Here is a 13,228-nt window from a genome sequence, read left to right on the forward strand (position 1 = left end):
TTTAAATGGCAGGCATCTGTCTAATTTTGATTGTTTAACTGTCCGTGGTCAGTGTTAAATATAATCGCAATTTATTTGGCCGACTATAAAAATAAGTTGAAGACTACAAAGTGCCCTTTTTAATCCAACAGCGACCTTCGTCGACAAAAAACTATAAAAAAAACATGTCTGGATTCTGCCCAGCGATTCCTTATATGCTTTATATACGGCCTAGATTACACATGAATTTAGTATTACACACGTACATCACATTTTCACATACTACTTCATTTTAGCTGTATAAGCGAAACATCCATTCGTATCGCATCTGAGTGTACAAACAGATGCAAAACATTTTGCTTCGAAATTCAGTTCAAGAGTAAATTTTAATAGGGTTTAAAGAATTGTTACATTAACCATGCAGTCTTCGTAGACCTACTTGATAATTGGTTGGAAAATGGATGAACGAATGGCTATATACATCAACGACTACCGAGTCCCTTAAAAAATGAAAGTTTATCACGGATCTACTTGCGTTAAAATGGATTTCCATTTAGGTATCAAACATCTCAAAATAATGGGTCCATTCCGAAAAAAAAAAAAAAACGGATGAAAGCAGGCCTGCCAACCTGTAGACCTACATCAAAATATGCTGGAACAGGCCTGCCAGCTCTAACACATCCGACACGCTATACAATATCTATATTACTCCATTATAAACTTAAAACTAGCTAGGCCTACATCAAAAGAATTGAGTTAATTTTCAGACCTTCACTGATCAGAACAACTGTACACTGGACAGTGGGGCAAAAAGTGGACCATACCCCCCCTCCCCCATCTATTTCCACATTCACACCTAGGGTCACTTGCAGTTGTAGATGATGAAATTTATGCACTGAAGTAGTAAGTAAATTTCACAAACATGCTTTTTTCGTTAAATACCAATGGTTTGACAACAAACCATTAAAAACTATTAGATTTCAAAAATGTTTTAAGTATTGTGCCGTATATTTTTGTGTTGACTCCCACGACAATGAGATCATATGCATAGAAATGAGAGATATAAAATTAGCATGGTGCAAATTTGATGTCTGTAGGATTTTCCCGGCCAGAGTTAGACAGGGTCATCCTGCGGCATGTTACAAAATGCCACCTTATAGCCCAGCTCAAAATAATGTCAGCTGCAGAAAAGCGAAACACTTGGTAGCCTTAACCGTGCACGGTTAGAATTACTTTTCGTGTTTGGTTTGATGTCATACCAATTTTAAGTGGCGGTGCCGAGTCGAAGTTAATCGCCGCATTATATGAATACAAAACAGACCAGCACAAATAATTAAGCAGAATGAATTCAGTAAAATGTTAAAAAAGAAAGAAAAAAAAAATCATTGTTCAAGTAAATGAATGGCTTCTTGGGACTGGAGGTAACAATTTGCACAAACGAGCGATGTTGAAAAAAAAAGCATTACTGTCGCGTTTGAGTGTTGATACTGCACATTTCCAGCGTTTTACAGGAGGCTGTTAATCTTAACTTAACTCAGTTTGACTGTAAAATATAATAAACAGTGTAATGCGACTTTTTAGTCGACTTAAGGCAAGAAAAATTAATTTACAGCGAACAGTCACAGGAGAACCGACTTTTTTTAAAAGTCCGCTGCTTTTTAAAAGAGGTAATCCGTCGGGGGGAGGCGATCCGTGGCGGGGGGAGCAGTTTAGATTCTGTCTTTTTATTCAGACACGTCTGTTTGACTTTTCGTATTTGTGTTTGCGTTTTTAATAATCACAGAACAAATTCTACATCCCCTGCTGCACCTAAACGTGAACCCAAAACCGACGTCTGTACTAAAGCGTGAATTAGATTTAGTTTTCACAGCCACTCCCTTCTTTGACTTCTTTTTTCAGGTTTTTTTTTTTGTTTCAAATCGAAACAAACAACAATGTTACGTGATTCAAGCGTCATTATTAAACAGGCAGACTTCATGCTACCGCAGCAACGTTTTTGAAACAAAGCTGTAACAGCAGGACTCCAACACAAGGTAGAATTGTAATATAAAAGAAGTTAGTTAAAGGGTGCCGGTTAAACCACGCCTAGGGCCCTGTCTGTGGCATCCTTACAAGCGATGCCTGAACTGAAATTGTAAATCGAGTAACTTAAAAGTATGGAAGCTAGCAGGCAGATGACTTATTATTTGCATCTTCTTGTAGCTAGCTTTAACCATGTAGTCGAGTCACTTTGTCATTTCACTCGCATGCAATCCTTCAGGGTATTAGACAGATATAGAAACCTGTGGAGGACCTCACCAGGACCACCATAAATTAAAAGGCCCAGTCTTTTATGGTTGAGGGATAATTTTATTATGTCATGAAATTGCACTGCAGCCCCAGAAAAGCTGTATATAGCCAAAAAAATACAGCCAAGTAACCTCCAGACCAAGAATATACAGGTACAATTCCCTTCACAAGTTATGGAGATGAAAGTAATAGGATAGAAAGCAGAGATAACAGCCAACCATGATTTTAAAGATAAGGAGTTCAGGTGTGTTTCTGAGACTTCATCTAAGTCTTCAAAGCAACAGTTAGCCAAGCAGATGGTGCAAAGCCAGTTCCAGGGTCTCTATAGCTGCTTTTCCATGGGACTAAAGCTCAATGGGGGAGGGCAATTGACTGTTTTAACAAGGACAAGGTACAACTTACAACACTGATGCTGTCGGACATTTAACCTCCATCAGGTGTAAGCATGCAATATGTAGACATCTATTTGTACCGTCCATTGAGCCTAGTCCATAGCTTAACTAAAGAGCCACCGGTATGTGGTGCCCCCTGGTGGACCATAAATGCATTGATTTGGCCACTGTACTTCTATGACATCTGGAAATAAAAGGCTGCCCCCCCCTGGGTTCATCTGGCAAGGAGGGGAATGGAAAGGGCTGCCCTATGAGTCGTTGACAGACATATTCTCCACTTGGCTCTGAATTTCCTGGTCCACCTGTGTCTGCTTCTTCTTCTTCCCACCATCCTGCTGCTTCTTCTGCTTCTTGGATGGCTCCTGATCTATGGGCGCTGGCTTCACAAATGGGATGATCTCCGTCAACCCTGAGAGGACAGAACAAAACTCTGAACCAACAGCAAAGGAAGCGTGGCGGATGTGGATTCGGTAACGTGCGCAGCGGGCTACCTGGGGGCATAAAGTGACGGAGCTTTTCGGGAACCACGATGCCCTCCTCCGTCTGGTAGTTCTCCAGGATAGCGCAGATGACCCGCGTGGTGGCACACATGGTGGCATTCAGCATGTGCACAAACTCAGCCTTGGGGGAGGCAATTGCAGTTCAGTCACCATGGGCAGACTCATCACTCTGCATTTCTTCAACACTAAATTCACTAAATTCATGAGAAATAAGTCAACTGAACAGAAACCAGAGGAATGGCTGATGCAAATTCTAATAAACATCTTGGTTGCAGTTCTACACGGTTGGGAGAGAGAACATCGAAGAGTGTTTTTAGAAATTAATGCTAAAAGTGATAGCAGCATTCCTCAGGATAAAAAAAATATATATATATACAAAGCATTACAGCCTAAGTAAACGTCGGTGGTCCTGTTGTCACACAGTACACCACGGGGATATCAGGACTGACCTCTCTCATTGGCATTATAACCTGTTAGCCAAGTCACACACATGTTGAGTGCAACATGGGAACTACTAGACTTTTAAAACATGGCTGAACTGTAACCCCTCTGAGATTCCCTTGTGTTCACCTTGTCCATCATCTTCTTTGTCTGCCCGTAGCGGATGCGCAGCCGCCGTGCCTGGTAGTCTGTGCAGTTTGAGCAGGACACCAACTCCCGGAAGGCAGAAGAACCTGGAAACCAGGCCTCGAGGTCCAACTTCTTACTGGCTGCGTGATTCAGGGCACCTGGAGGGCAAAGGGTGAGTCAGGAGTTCAGTGACCCTGTAGACAAACAATCACCTCTCAAATTCTGACACCATGGAGCATGACAGTCAAGGGCTCTGCTGACCGCTGAGAACAATAATGAACTGAAACGCTCTAGTAACATTGGCCTCTGGTGAACCGCTGCATATTTCAGAGGTTCTAAAACAGATCAGCAACAGGTTTTTTGACCAAGTATGTTCACACACACAGGAAATCAATCTCTGATTGGCAGTAGCTCTCATACACCGATGCACAGTTAAGAATAGATAAGACAATGGTCACGTTCAGTGTGCAAGTGGTGTAGTTCAAGGTTAAATAACCTTTCAAGAGTATAAAATAATCACAATATTTAAAATATGATCAAGCCATTCATGATCAAAGGAGTCTTTCAAACAGCTGCTACTATGTCGAGCTTTAGCTTTGTAGCAGAAGCACAAATGAAGCATTAAATGAGTATTAGTTCATTTTTCACACATGTAGCTATCCGTTACCCCAGCTGTATGGTTCCGGCAGTCAAAAATTGATACGGCAATAACAATAACCTGAGACGATGTTGACGATACGGTATGGGATCCCCAGGGACTGGTAGAACTCCTCCGCGGTGCCAATCATCTCATCAAACATTTCCCAGGACTTGTTGTCATGAGGGGAGGCATAAACAAACTGCTCGATCTGCGTGGGAAAGGAGGACAAAGGAGGCTTCCTTATTCCCAGAAGGAAGGGGGTCAGGGCAGAGCCCATATTTAGTAGAATTACAGGAGAGTGAAGTAGATCCACGGTAGCAGAAAATAAACACCTGTTAGCCAGAAAGCCAATGGGAAGCGAATACGAGTCATAGGTCTCATGGAATGCTTACAGGCTACTCCTAATCACCTTTAGGATACGTTGTCCTTAACCTACTAAGATATAACTGTCCCAACTGCAACAGACAGACTGAAAAATAAGGTTCTTCTTTTTGTGCATCAATGAGCATCCAATTAACACTTCACCAGACAAGACATGCAAACAGACGCTGTGAGTGGCAGGGCTGACCTTCTCGAACTGGTGCACGCGGAAGATGCCGCGAGTGTCTCTCCCGTGCGAGCCCACCTCCTGCCGGAAGCAGGTGGAGATACCGGCGTAGCGCAGGGGCAGATCCTCCGGGTTCAGCCACTCCTCTCGCAGGAAGGCTGCGATGGGCTGCTCGGATGTGGCGATCAGGTACTTCTCATCCAGGCTGGCGTCGTCGGACTTCTCGCTGCCTTTTCCAATCACCTGTTCGGACAGACATGATGGTTATGGCGTGAAACCAACATCCCCGCCTCCCAGGGGGAGCAGGAGCCACAGAACAGGTAAGGCAGCAGGTAAAAATAGGCTGCTGCAGCAGGCTGGTATGCTGACACATACCTTGTACAGTTCTTCATCGAACTGGCTGAGCTGAGCAACTTCCTGCATGACCTCCTTCCTCATGAAGAAAGGCGTGTAGAGTGGCGTGTAATTCTTGCTATGCAGAATCCTCAGGGCGTAGTTTATCAGGGCTTGTTCCAGGAACACCAGTGGACCCTGTGGTAACAAAAAGGCTCGAAACCATGATAGATCCATGAATAAATTTTACTACAATGGAGACACTCCAATTCACACATGACACATAAACTACTGACAGATGAAGAACTACGTTTTAATATTTTAATTAAATCCATGTCAAACTAAATCTTTTACTCAACCACTGAAAGCACCCTAGAATATCACCCGTGTGCAGTGGAGCAGTGCATCTTGGGTCCCGCTTACGGTAACGTTCTCATTGCAGCCCAGGGTTACTATAATTTTAATTTTTTTAATATTTAGTTTTAATATATATTGTTTTCAACTTTCATTGGAAACCCAGTTTAGCTTTCAGTGTGGTTTTATTAGTTTTTGTTTTAAACATATATTTCTATTTAGTTCTTATGTATTTCTCTTTAGAGAATCCTACATGATTTCATAGTGCACCTTATGTACTGATGTCCTCTAAAGGAACAAAATATGTTACATTATCATTAATGGCAATTAAAGGTAAACAAACCACTGCATTAGCTAAACATTTTAAAACGGCAACAAAGTATCTGAAGTTTGTATTAAATTTTATTTCAGATAGTTTCAAAAGCAGTATTTATAGTTTTCGTTAAGTTATATACTTTTTTTTCTCATATACTTTACTTCAGTTTATGAAAATGTTTTCACTTTTCATTCATGATAATTAGCCGGTTTCAGCCCAACAATAACAAGACTCTCTCTTACATAATCTGCACACAAAGTGCTAAGCTGTTCAAAACAAGCTGGAGAAATCAGGTGACTTATAGCTGTTTCTCAGGCCGGACCCGGAAAGCCAGGAGCGCCTGCTGCTGTAGCCAAACTCCACCTTACGGCAGTAACACTGAGAGATCTTCCCACCTTGAGGAAGTAGCCTCGGCTGCCGGCCACCACGACTCCCTTATCCCCGTCGAATCCATCCACCATGACCACGAGGTCCACGTGCGAGTATCGCTTCTGCACTGCGCAGTCACCCCAGGTCCTCTCCACCTTGTTATCTGCATCCTGTCAGTTCATTTCAAAGGATGCAATCGAAACTTTTAGTGACATGGGTCAAAAGCTGTAGCCCCAACATACAACCAGCCCAAAAAATAAACACATAAAACAATCTTGTTTGTAAACAATGAATTCCAATACTAGCCAGCTACTTGTGTCAAACTATAGTTCAACAAGTAGAGCATTGTGCTAACAACGCAAAAGGCTGTGGGTTCAAATCCCAAGGGAGCACACAAATCGTAACTGTTCCCATTAAGGTGCTTTGGATAAAAGCACCAGATAAATGTAAAAAGAAGTCTGAGTTTTAATCTCAGTGATACAGTGGAAACTTAGTGTTGATTTTCATTTTATTCTCAGCGTCACATGTTTCAAATATCAGGTAACTCATAATGTTCCCTTGCATGCATGTTGGTTCTGAGCTTCAAAATAGCCCCTTATTGTACACTTACAGATTATATATGACCCGCTTCCCACACCCCCCCCACAGCCCACTGGCTCAGACCCTACCTCATCGTTGCTGATGGGCACAGAGGGGTGTAGCAAGTTGCCGATCTCACGCAGGTACTCGAAGCGCTCGGCTTCCAGCCGCTGGCGCTCACAGTCCCCCTTCTGAATCGCTTCATCCACCAGCAGCCGGATCTTCTTGATCTGGGTCACTGTAAGAGCCTGTAGACCAATGGGCAACTCAGCCTGATACATCATTGCTGGGGAAGGGAGGTGCCGGAAGGATCTAGGGGTACCCCAGGCTGAGAAGGTGGTCATAGCTAAAACGTTTTACAGCCGATGGAAAGCACTGACGTACCGACAAAATGTCTGCGGTCAGGCCCTCCAAATTCTCTGCATCTTCAGGAAGGGAGTCGTCATCTCCTACTGGATCCTTCTTCTGCACAGACAATATTACAATAAAAATGATTACAGCACTGATCCTACAGAGTTAATCATCCGTCACAAATTAACTATATATTTATGGTTGCAGGGACAAGGCACAGGCAAGAGACACTGGGGGCTCTCTGCCAATCACATACAGACAGACAAACAAACTACATTTATTAAAAACAGTTATATAAAGGCAACTTTTTGTAATTATTCGACTCAAAGGGTTGAGTAGTAGGAAAGTTACCATGCATGCCATACAATTATGAGAAAAACTTGCATATCTGCAGACAGTCATAGTATTCATATTCGTAATCTGATCAGAATGAGAATTTTTACTGCAGATTTGTATCTCACATCCAACAGTTGATATCAGATTCGAATTATGCTGAAGGTTCATCCACTGACTTTCTTGTTTTGTAGGATCAGATAAGAACTCATTTTACATAGATGGGTCCGTAATGATAATCAGATACAATACTGATACAAAGACTGCAATGTGATACAACACATTAAACCAGGAAATAGCTGTACAGAAGAAAAGCAGAGCTCCACCTACAGCTGACTAATGAGGTGAAAAATACCTATCTTGTCTAGAGAATCTCAGTACTGAGACCTTCTTTTCTGACCTTACCTTCATCTTCTCCCCAATGGCCTTGCTGCACAAGTTCTTCACCTTGTTCAGATTATCCGCTGTGAAGCGGCCTGAGCATGACAGAGAAAAAAGTCAGTCACGGCGGGGTCCGCTTACCTTTTTTGTTTTTATATTCTTTCATCAACCAAAATTTGGTATAAACCTCTTTATAAATATACCGATTCCAATTTAGAATTTGACAACAAATGTAGAAAATACATCCCGTAAGAACATTATAATTTTTGTAAGTATTTACATTATATGATTCTTTATGCATAGTAAGGACAACAGTTTATTCATCTCGGTGTTATAATGTACTTTGTACTGGATCGTTCTTAAAACGACCGGACCTAAATTTTATAAACACATCAGCAGGGGAGCCGTGATTGTCATGTTGCAGGTGGATTGCATCAGACCAGGTTCAGCCTCTCCGCGCAGCGATCACATGTGTTGGGTTCATGCATTGTAGCTCGCACTTTCGCTTTGCTTAGATACGTCACCGAAGCGTATAAAGCATGATCAAAACCAATGTAGCCTGCTTAATATTAATGATACCGGATCGGCGAATAACAATAAGCCCACCGACAGACTGCTAATCCGTAGAGCGACGATTTTGCTACCCATTGACCGATCATACACCAGCCAGCTAACTATACGGAATGTGTAGGACTATTTAAAATGAATGTCGATTTGAAGGCTCTTTCTGTTAGGCATTTAATAAGAAGCCGCTGAAATACTATACTTACATTTTCTCCATTCGGCATCCGCATGTACCAGTTTATCCACAAGAGACACGTCTTTGAACCTCTTCGCCTGTGTTTCTCTTACTATTTCGGGGTCGCCGCCTTTGTCCGAACGGAAAAGATCCAAATCTAACACCATTATTTTCCTCTTCAGCTCAGACAGTCAGTATTTTTAAAAAATAAATCGGACCACTACACCGACAGCTGCTAGTGAAGCCGGTAGGAATGACGAGAGTCTCGAAAGCAACCAGGCCTACTCTCTAAAGCCCACGCTGATTGGTCCGCTGGATCGTGACGCCATCAATAGGCGTCTGCCATGAACATCCCGGCAAAATGATCGTAAAAAAACGCTCGGTACAGCTGTTTCTGTAACTACCGAAAGTCCAGCAAAAATCTCCAGCCCAAGGTATGCTTAAAATCCGCCACAATTTGAAATCCCAGTATACTGTATCTCAAAGAAAAAAACTTTAGTTTGCATGCTGGTCACATTCAAACGTTAACAATTTAAAAACCACTATTTAAACATAATGACGTCAAGTAGACGGACCTTTTCCCTGGATTTCCAACTGTGGATATTTTTTACCAAGATTATTAACAATATTATTGACCACCAAGTTGTTTGGTGTTTGTGGATAGTGGGATGGCTGTACAGTAGTCTAAACATTAGCTCTGGCTGCTGTCTCTAACCAAGCTACTACGTGCTAAAGTGAACTGTTTGTCATGTAGTAAAAAAAAAAAACACTTACCACAGTAGCATTGAACATTTTCTCTGCATTATGTAAAGCAGGGTTGGTCATTGAAGGCAAAAAAACTGTATGTCTTTTGGTTCTACAAGGGGACCCAAAACAGCCCAGAAGGTTTGTGGAAGTTTGAACCACCATGCTGTCGCATGTATCTCATGCAGTTATCTTAATGGTTTTTAAATTGTTATTATTATTCAGGTTTTCAAAGGAAACCAAGACACTCAAATGAATATGAAGTATTTATTACAAATAAAACGATCAAGAGATCAGTCAAATTTAATTCAGGTCAGATTAAATGAAATATAGTAATGGTCACAAGAGATTTGATCATATGCATTTTCCTGTATCTCATACGTTAGATATGCAAGCATCGATCCTTCCAAACTTTTCCTATTTCACTAATCCCACTGAGGAGCTTCATTAGTAAACTTGAAAAGCTTGCAATTCAGGAGAATCTGTAGCTGTAAATGGTCCATAGTATGTGTCTGAGTCTGCTGAGATATAACAGCCTCACATGCTGGATGTCCTCTGCTTTATTCCATATGCTCTCCTTTAAACAGAACAGATCTGTGTCTAACACACTGCAGTCAGCAATATGAGTAAACATACTCCTTGTAGTAGCGCTTTAGTGGTGCCTGTGACCTCATAAAGACAAGCTTTTCCAAACTGATTTTCTTGATGTTTCCACTCCAGCATAAAAAAAATTGTGGGGCACATTTTGTGCAATAAAGGAGGCTGGAATAAGCATGTGTGTCTATATTTGTGAAAATGCAAAATAATCAGTGGCAATTGTTTGTGGGTATCTTAAAATGTGTAAAAACTATTTTTTTTTCTTATAAGGTACTACATGATCAACATTTTCACCATATAATCAAGTATGATACTTTCCAAAAAAAGAGATATACATTCCTTGCTGTTGTCTTGCTTAACTATGCGCTCCTCAGCCTGGAAAGTCCTGTTCCGAGATTTATTCCAAATGGAATACAAGTGCTATCTAAGAATTCAACTCCGCCCAGTTCTCCGGGTTTCAGCCAGACCACAAAGAAGCATGCAAATTCCTGTCAGGGACAAAGGTTTCAAACGATTAGACAGTTCAATTAAACTTGAACTGTCTATATTTTTGGGTACATAATTGTCTGTCGTGTTGTAATATTTAAACACAATGCTCAAGTTTAATTAGAATACACTGGCTTTACTGAAAATAACTGTACATCAGATCTTGAACGGTGTTCATTCTTCTTTTATCCTCGTGTGACTTCTGGTATCTGGTCTCAATACTTACCTGGGCGCTAACATTAGTGGTGCAGGGTATAGTCTCTGTGACTCTCTGCTTCAGGCACTCTGCCATCCAGACATCCAGGTAGTATTTGTGACCACTTATCAACTGATGGAAAGACACACGTCACACAACAAACAAAAACCCACATCACTGGGGCATCTCAAGCAGCAAATTTGAAGCCTCACCTGCTTCTTGGCTGCCAGAACCTGGACCATGCCATAGGTGTAATCATTTCCCGGGTACACATTATATTGGTTCACAGCAAATTTGGCGACACTCTGCACCAGAGAATCCTTGGCAGCTACTGGTGTTATCTGACCCACGACGGGAATTGGTTCTCCGCACTGGCCTTTAAGAAGCCGACTGATATTCTGCCATGGCACCTGGAGCAGCTCAAACTTGCACAGAAAAGTCTGGAGGGGAAAAGGCCACAGGAAATGTCAGCTGAGATACCTGGACACTTTTGCTTTGATTCTCATGCTTACCTGAGCGTTGTCCCTTTGCAGGTATATTTCTTCTTCAATACAGCGGAAAGTCTCTACGTCGAGGTAGTACTTGAGTCCTGCCACCACCTGTCAGAACAGAAATAATTTACAACTGTCATCTCTTGCTTACAGAGATCCACCCTCTTTTCTGTCTTCATACAGCTTTATAACCTAAACGCTTTGCAAAGCAAATATCTCAATATGTGCTTCTTGCATCTCTTCTCCTCTTTTCCCTGTGAATTGTGGGATAGGCTTCAGGTTCATTGTGACCCTGGTTGGAAAATGGATACGTTATTTGTGAATGACCCGGATGTCGGACAAATATATCGTTTTCTTGGCCGATTCTAACAATGAATGTACACAGTTATTTAAACAGGGGAAAAACTCTTACCCAGAAATGGTGCTAGCAAAACTATATGCAGATTCTGATATCATATTTTTGCCATTTAAGTTCGAGTTTTTATTATTGAAATTTATTACCATGAAAATTTATGCACACACGCTGGTATTACTTTTGTAATAGAAAAAAATTATGCAAAATAGTGAGAATTTATTTCTGTTTAAAGATAAATTCAATTTGTAGTTTTTCAATACTTCACAGTTTATCATATTCTTCAGTATTTATGACGGTACATGTAATTATAGAAACAACATAATGAACAATATATACATGCTGAGTTGCTGATGGTCGATGAACCACTCAGAAGCTGGACCTGAAATCTAGTTTCTGGACCTGAAATGCCCGAAACTGATTGTATTGTTTGTTCTTGTAACCAGAGACAGATGGTAAGTGAAACCATGTGATAAAGAATTAGACTCAACATTAAACAGAGGGGATAATAATAATAATCATGATTATTGTTATTATTACTGCTGTCATTATTGTAACCGAAGGGATCAGTGTGCAGCACTATGACCTCACGCCTCCAGGCCCCAGCTGAATCTAAACGCACCTCGAATGATTTGTTTACATCAGATGTTTCAGCAAACAGATTTCATAAGATTCCAGCAACACTCCTGGTTCAATCAAAATCATTTGTCTTGCGAAAGAGATGAAAAATGTGCTCTCTTGCCTTAGGCTTCTTTTTACAAACTGTTATTGAATCAGTTGACAAGTCTTTCACCGATGAAATATAATATTTTCTGCATGGTGAATCACAGGAAAATTTGACGTAATTCCCTGGGACAAATGTGCACATTAATTTTCCCATAAATTCCTGAGACAGACAAAAGTCTCAGACAAAATAATGACACCCCTCAACCCTCGCACTCAGTTAACGACAAAAACAATTTGAGTAGCACCACCGATGGTGGGAAGCTCTGTTCTCACCTGCATCCTGGCGGAATTGACCCTTTTGAGGCAGTACATGTAGATGTCCTTGCCCTGCTGGTTGTACAGCTCCAGAGAAACGCTGGCTGCCTCGACTGCCTCAGGAGTGTTGGTGGTTAGTACTTTGATCCCTCCTGGCATCTGTGCCTGATAGGGCAGCTGTGCATGAGCAGCACTGCCCAGCAAGAGGCAGACGCTAAGCCACCAGTAGGTCATGATCAGCTTTTGGACCCCAAAGTGGAAGCAAAGGATGGATGCCGTAGGTTGGTGGAGCTTTTATAACAAAGCCCAGCCTACTTACCATATCTTTTGCCATCTCTGCCTTTTTTTCCCCCAACTAAAATGGCTTTGGAAAGACAACTTGTATTGTTCCCTTAACCATAAAGGAATACTTATAATAAGTGAATAAAAAATATTTAAAACACATTAAATAAAATTTTAAATGCAAAGTACAGTAATTTTTGTGGCAGGGTAAGTATCTGTAGTACTAGTGGTAGCAGTGTTAGCAGTATGGTAGTATAAAAGGAGTAACAATTAAGAATGATAGCAGTAGTATTGTAGGAGTATGGTAGTTGTAGTTGAATATGGAGATAGTAACAGCAGTCACAATAGTCGTTGACGCGATATCAGTCATAACAGATTTTTTTGTATTGTTGGTAATGAGAGTATTACTTTGTCTAATTTTAAAGGT

The 13,228-nt window shown here is 41.3% G+C and overlaps 2 protein-coding genes across 3 annotated transcripts; both read right to left on the bottom strand.

Moving 5' to 3' along the window:
• Positions 1-2,307: 2,307 nt before the first annotated feature.
• Positions 2,308-8,951, bottom strand: sars1 (seryl-tRNA synthetase 1). Of its 2 annotated transcripts, none has more exons than XM_049016536.1 (11): positions 8,704-8,951; positions 7,958-8,028; positions 7,253-7,333; positions 6,958-7,116; positions 6,316-6,459; positions 5,293-5,448; positions 4,939-5,160; positions 4,449-4,578; positions 3,731-3,888; positions 3,152-3,281; positions 2,308-3,069 (listed from the first exon to the last, which is right to left on the bottom strand). In XM_049016536.1, exons 1-11 carry the CDS (start codon positions 8,837-8,839, stop codon positions 2,909-2,911), a joined length of 1,548 nt encoding a protein of 515 aa, XP_048872493.1. In that variant the 5' UTR covers positions 8,840-8,951; the 3' UTR covers positions 2,308-2,908. The 2 variants fall into 2 exon arrangements, with proteins under 2 accessions (XP_048872493.1, XP_048872494.1); XM_049016537.1 differs by lacking the exon at positions 8,704-8,951 and adding an exon at positions 8,214-8,357.
• Positions 8,952-9,669: 718 nt separating this feature from the next.
• Positions 9,670-12,805, bottom strand: LOC125744566 (uncharacterized). The gene is made up of 5 exons (XM_049016544.1): positions 12,538-12,805; positions 11,208-11,294; positions 10,908-11,135; positions 10,726-10,827; positions 9,670-10,501 (listed from the first exon to the last, which is right to left on the bottom strand). Exons 1-5 carry the CDS (start codon positions 12,751-12,753, stop codon positions 10,373-10,375), a joined length of 762 nt encoding a protein of 253 aa, XP_048872501.1. The 5' UTR covers positions 12,754-12,805; the 3' UTR covers positions 9,670-10,372.
• Positions 12,806-13,228: the final 423 nt, after the last annotated feature.

The sequence above is a fragment of the Brienomyrus brachyistius genome, chromosome 6 (assembly GCF_023856365.1).
Source record: "Brienomyrus brachyistius isolate T26 chromosome 6, BBRACH_0.4, whole genome shotgun sequence".
Lineage (NCBI taxonomy): Eukaryota > Metazoa > Chordata > Actinopteri > Osteoglossiformes > Mormyridae > Brienomyrus > Brienomyrus brachyistius.

Excerpts from the sequence above, each read along its gene's own strand:
- sars1 (XM_049016536.1), bottom strand. The coding sequence starts at position 8,839 with ATGGTGTTAGATTTGGATCTTTTCCGTTCGGACAAAGGCGGCGACCCC. Across the intron at positions 7,117-7,252 it reads TGACCGCAGACATTTTGTCG|GCTCTTACAGTGACCCAGAT; the intron begins GTACGTCAGTGC and ends ATTGGTCTACAG. Across the intron at positions 5,449-6,315 it reads GCCGAGGCTACTTCCTCAAG|GGTCCACTGGTGTTCCTGGA; the intron begins GTGGGAAGATCT and ends TTGTTACCACAG.
- LOC125744566 (XM_049016544.1), bottom strand. The coding sequence starts at position 12,753 with ATGACCTACTGGTGGCTTAGCGTCTGCCTCTTGCTGGGCAGTGCTGCT. Across the intron at positions 10,828-10,907 it reads TTCTGGCAGCCAAGAAGCAG|TTGATAAGTGGTCACAAATA; the intron begins GTGAGGCTTCAA and ends TCTTTCCATCAG. Across the intron at positions 10,502-10,725 it reads CCACTAATGTTAGCGCCCAG|GAATTTGCATGCTTCTTTGT; the intron begins GTAAGTATTGAG and ends TGTCCCTGACAG.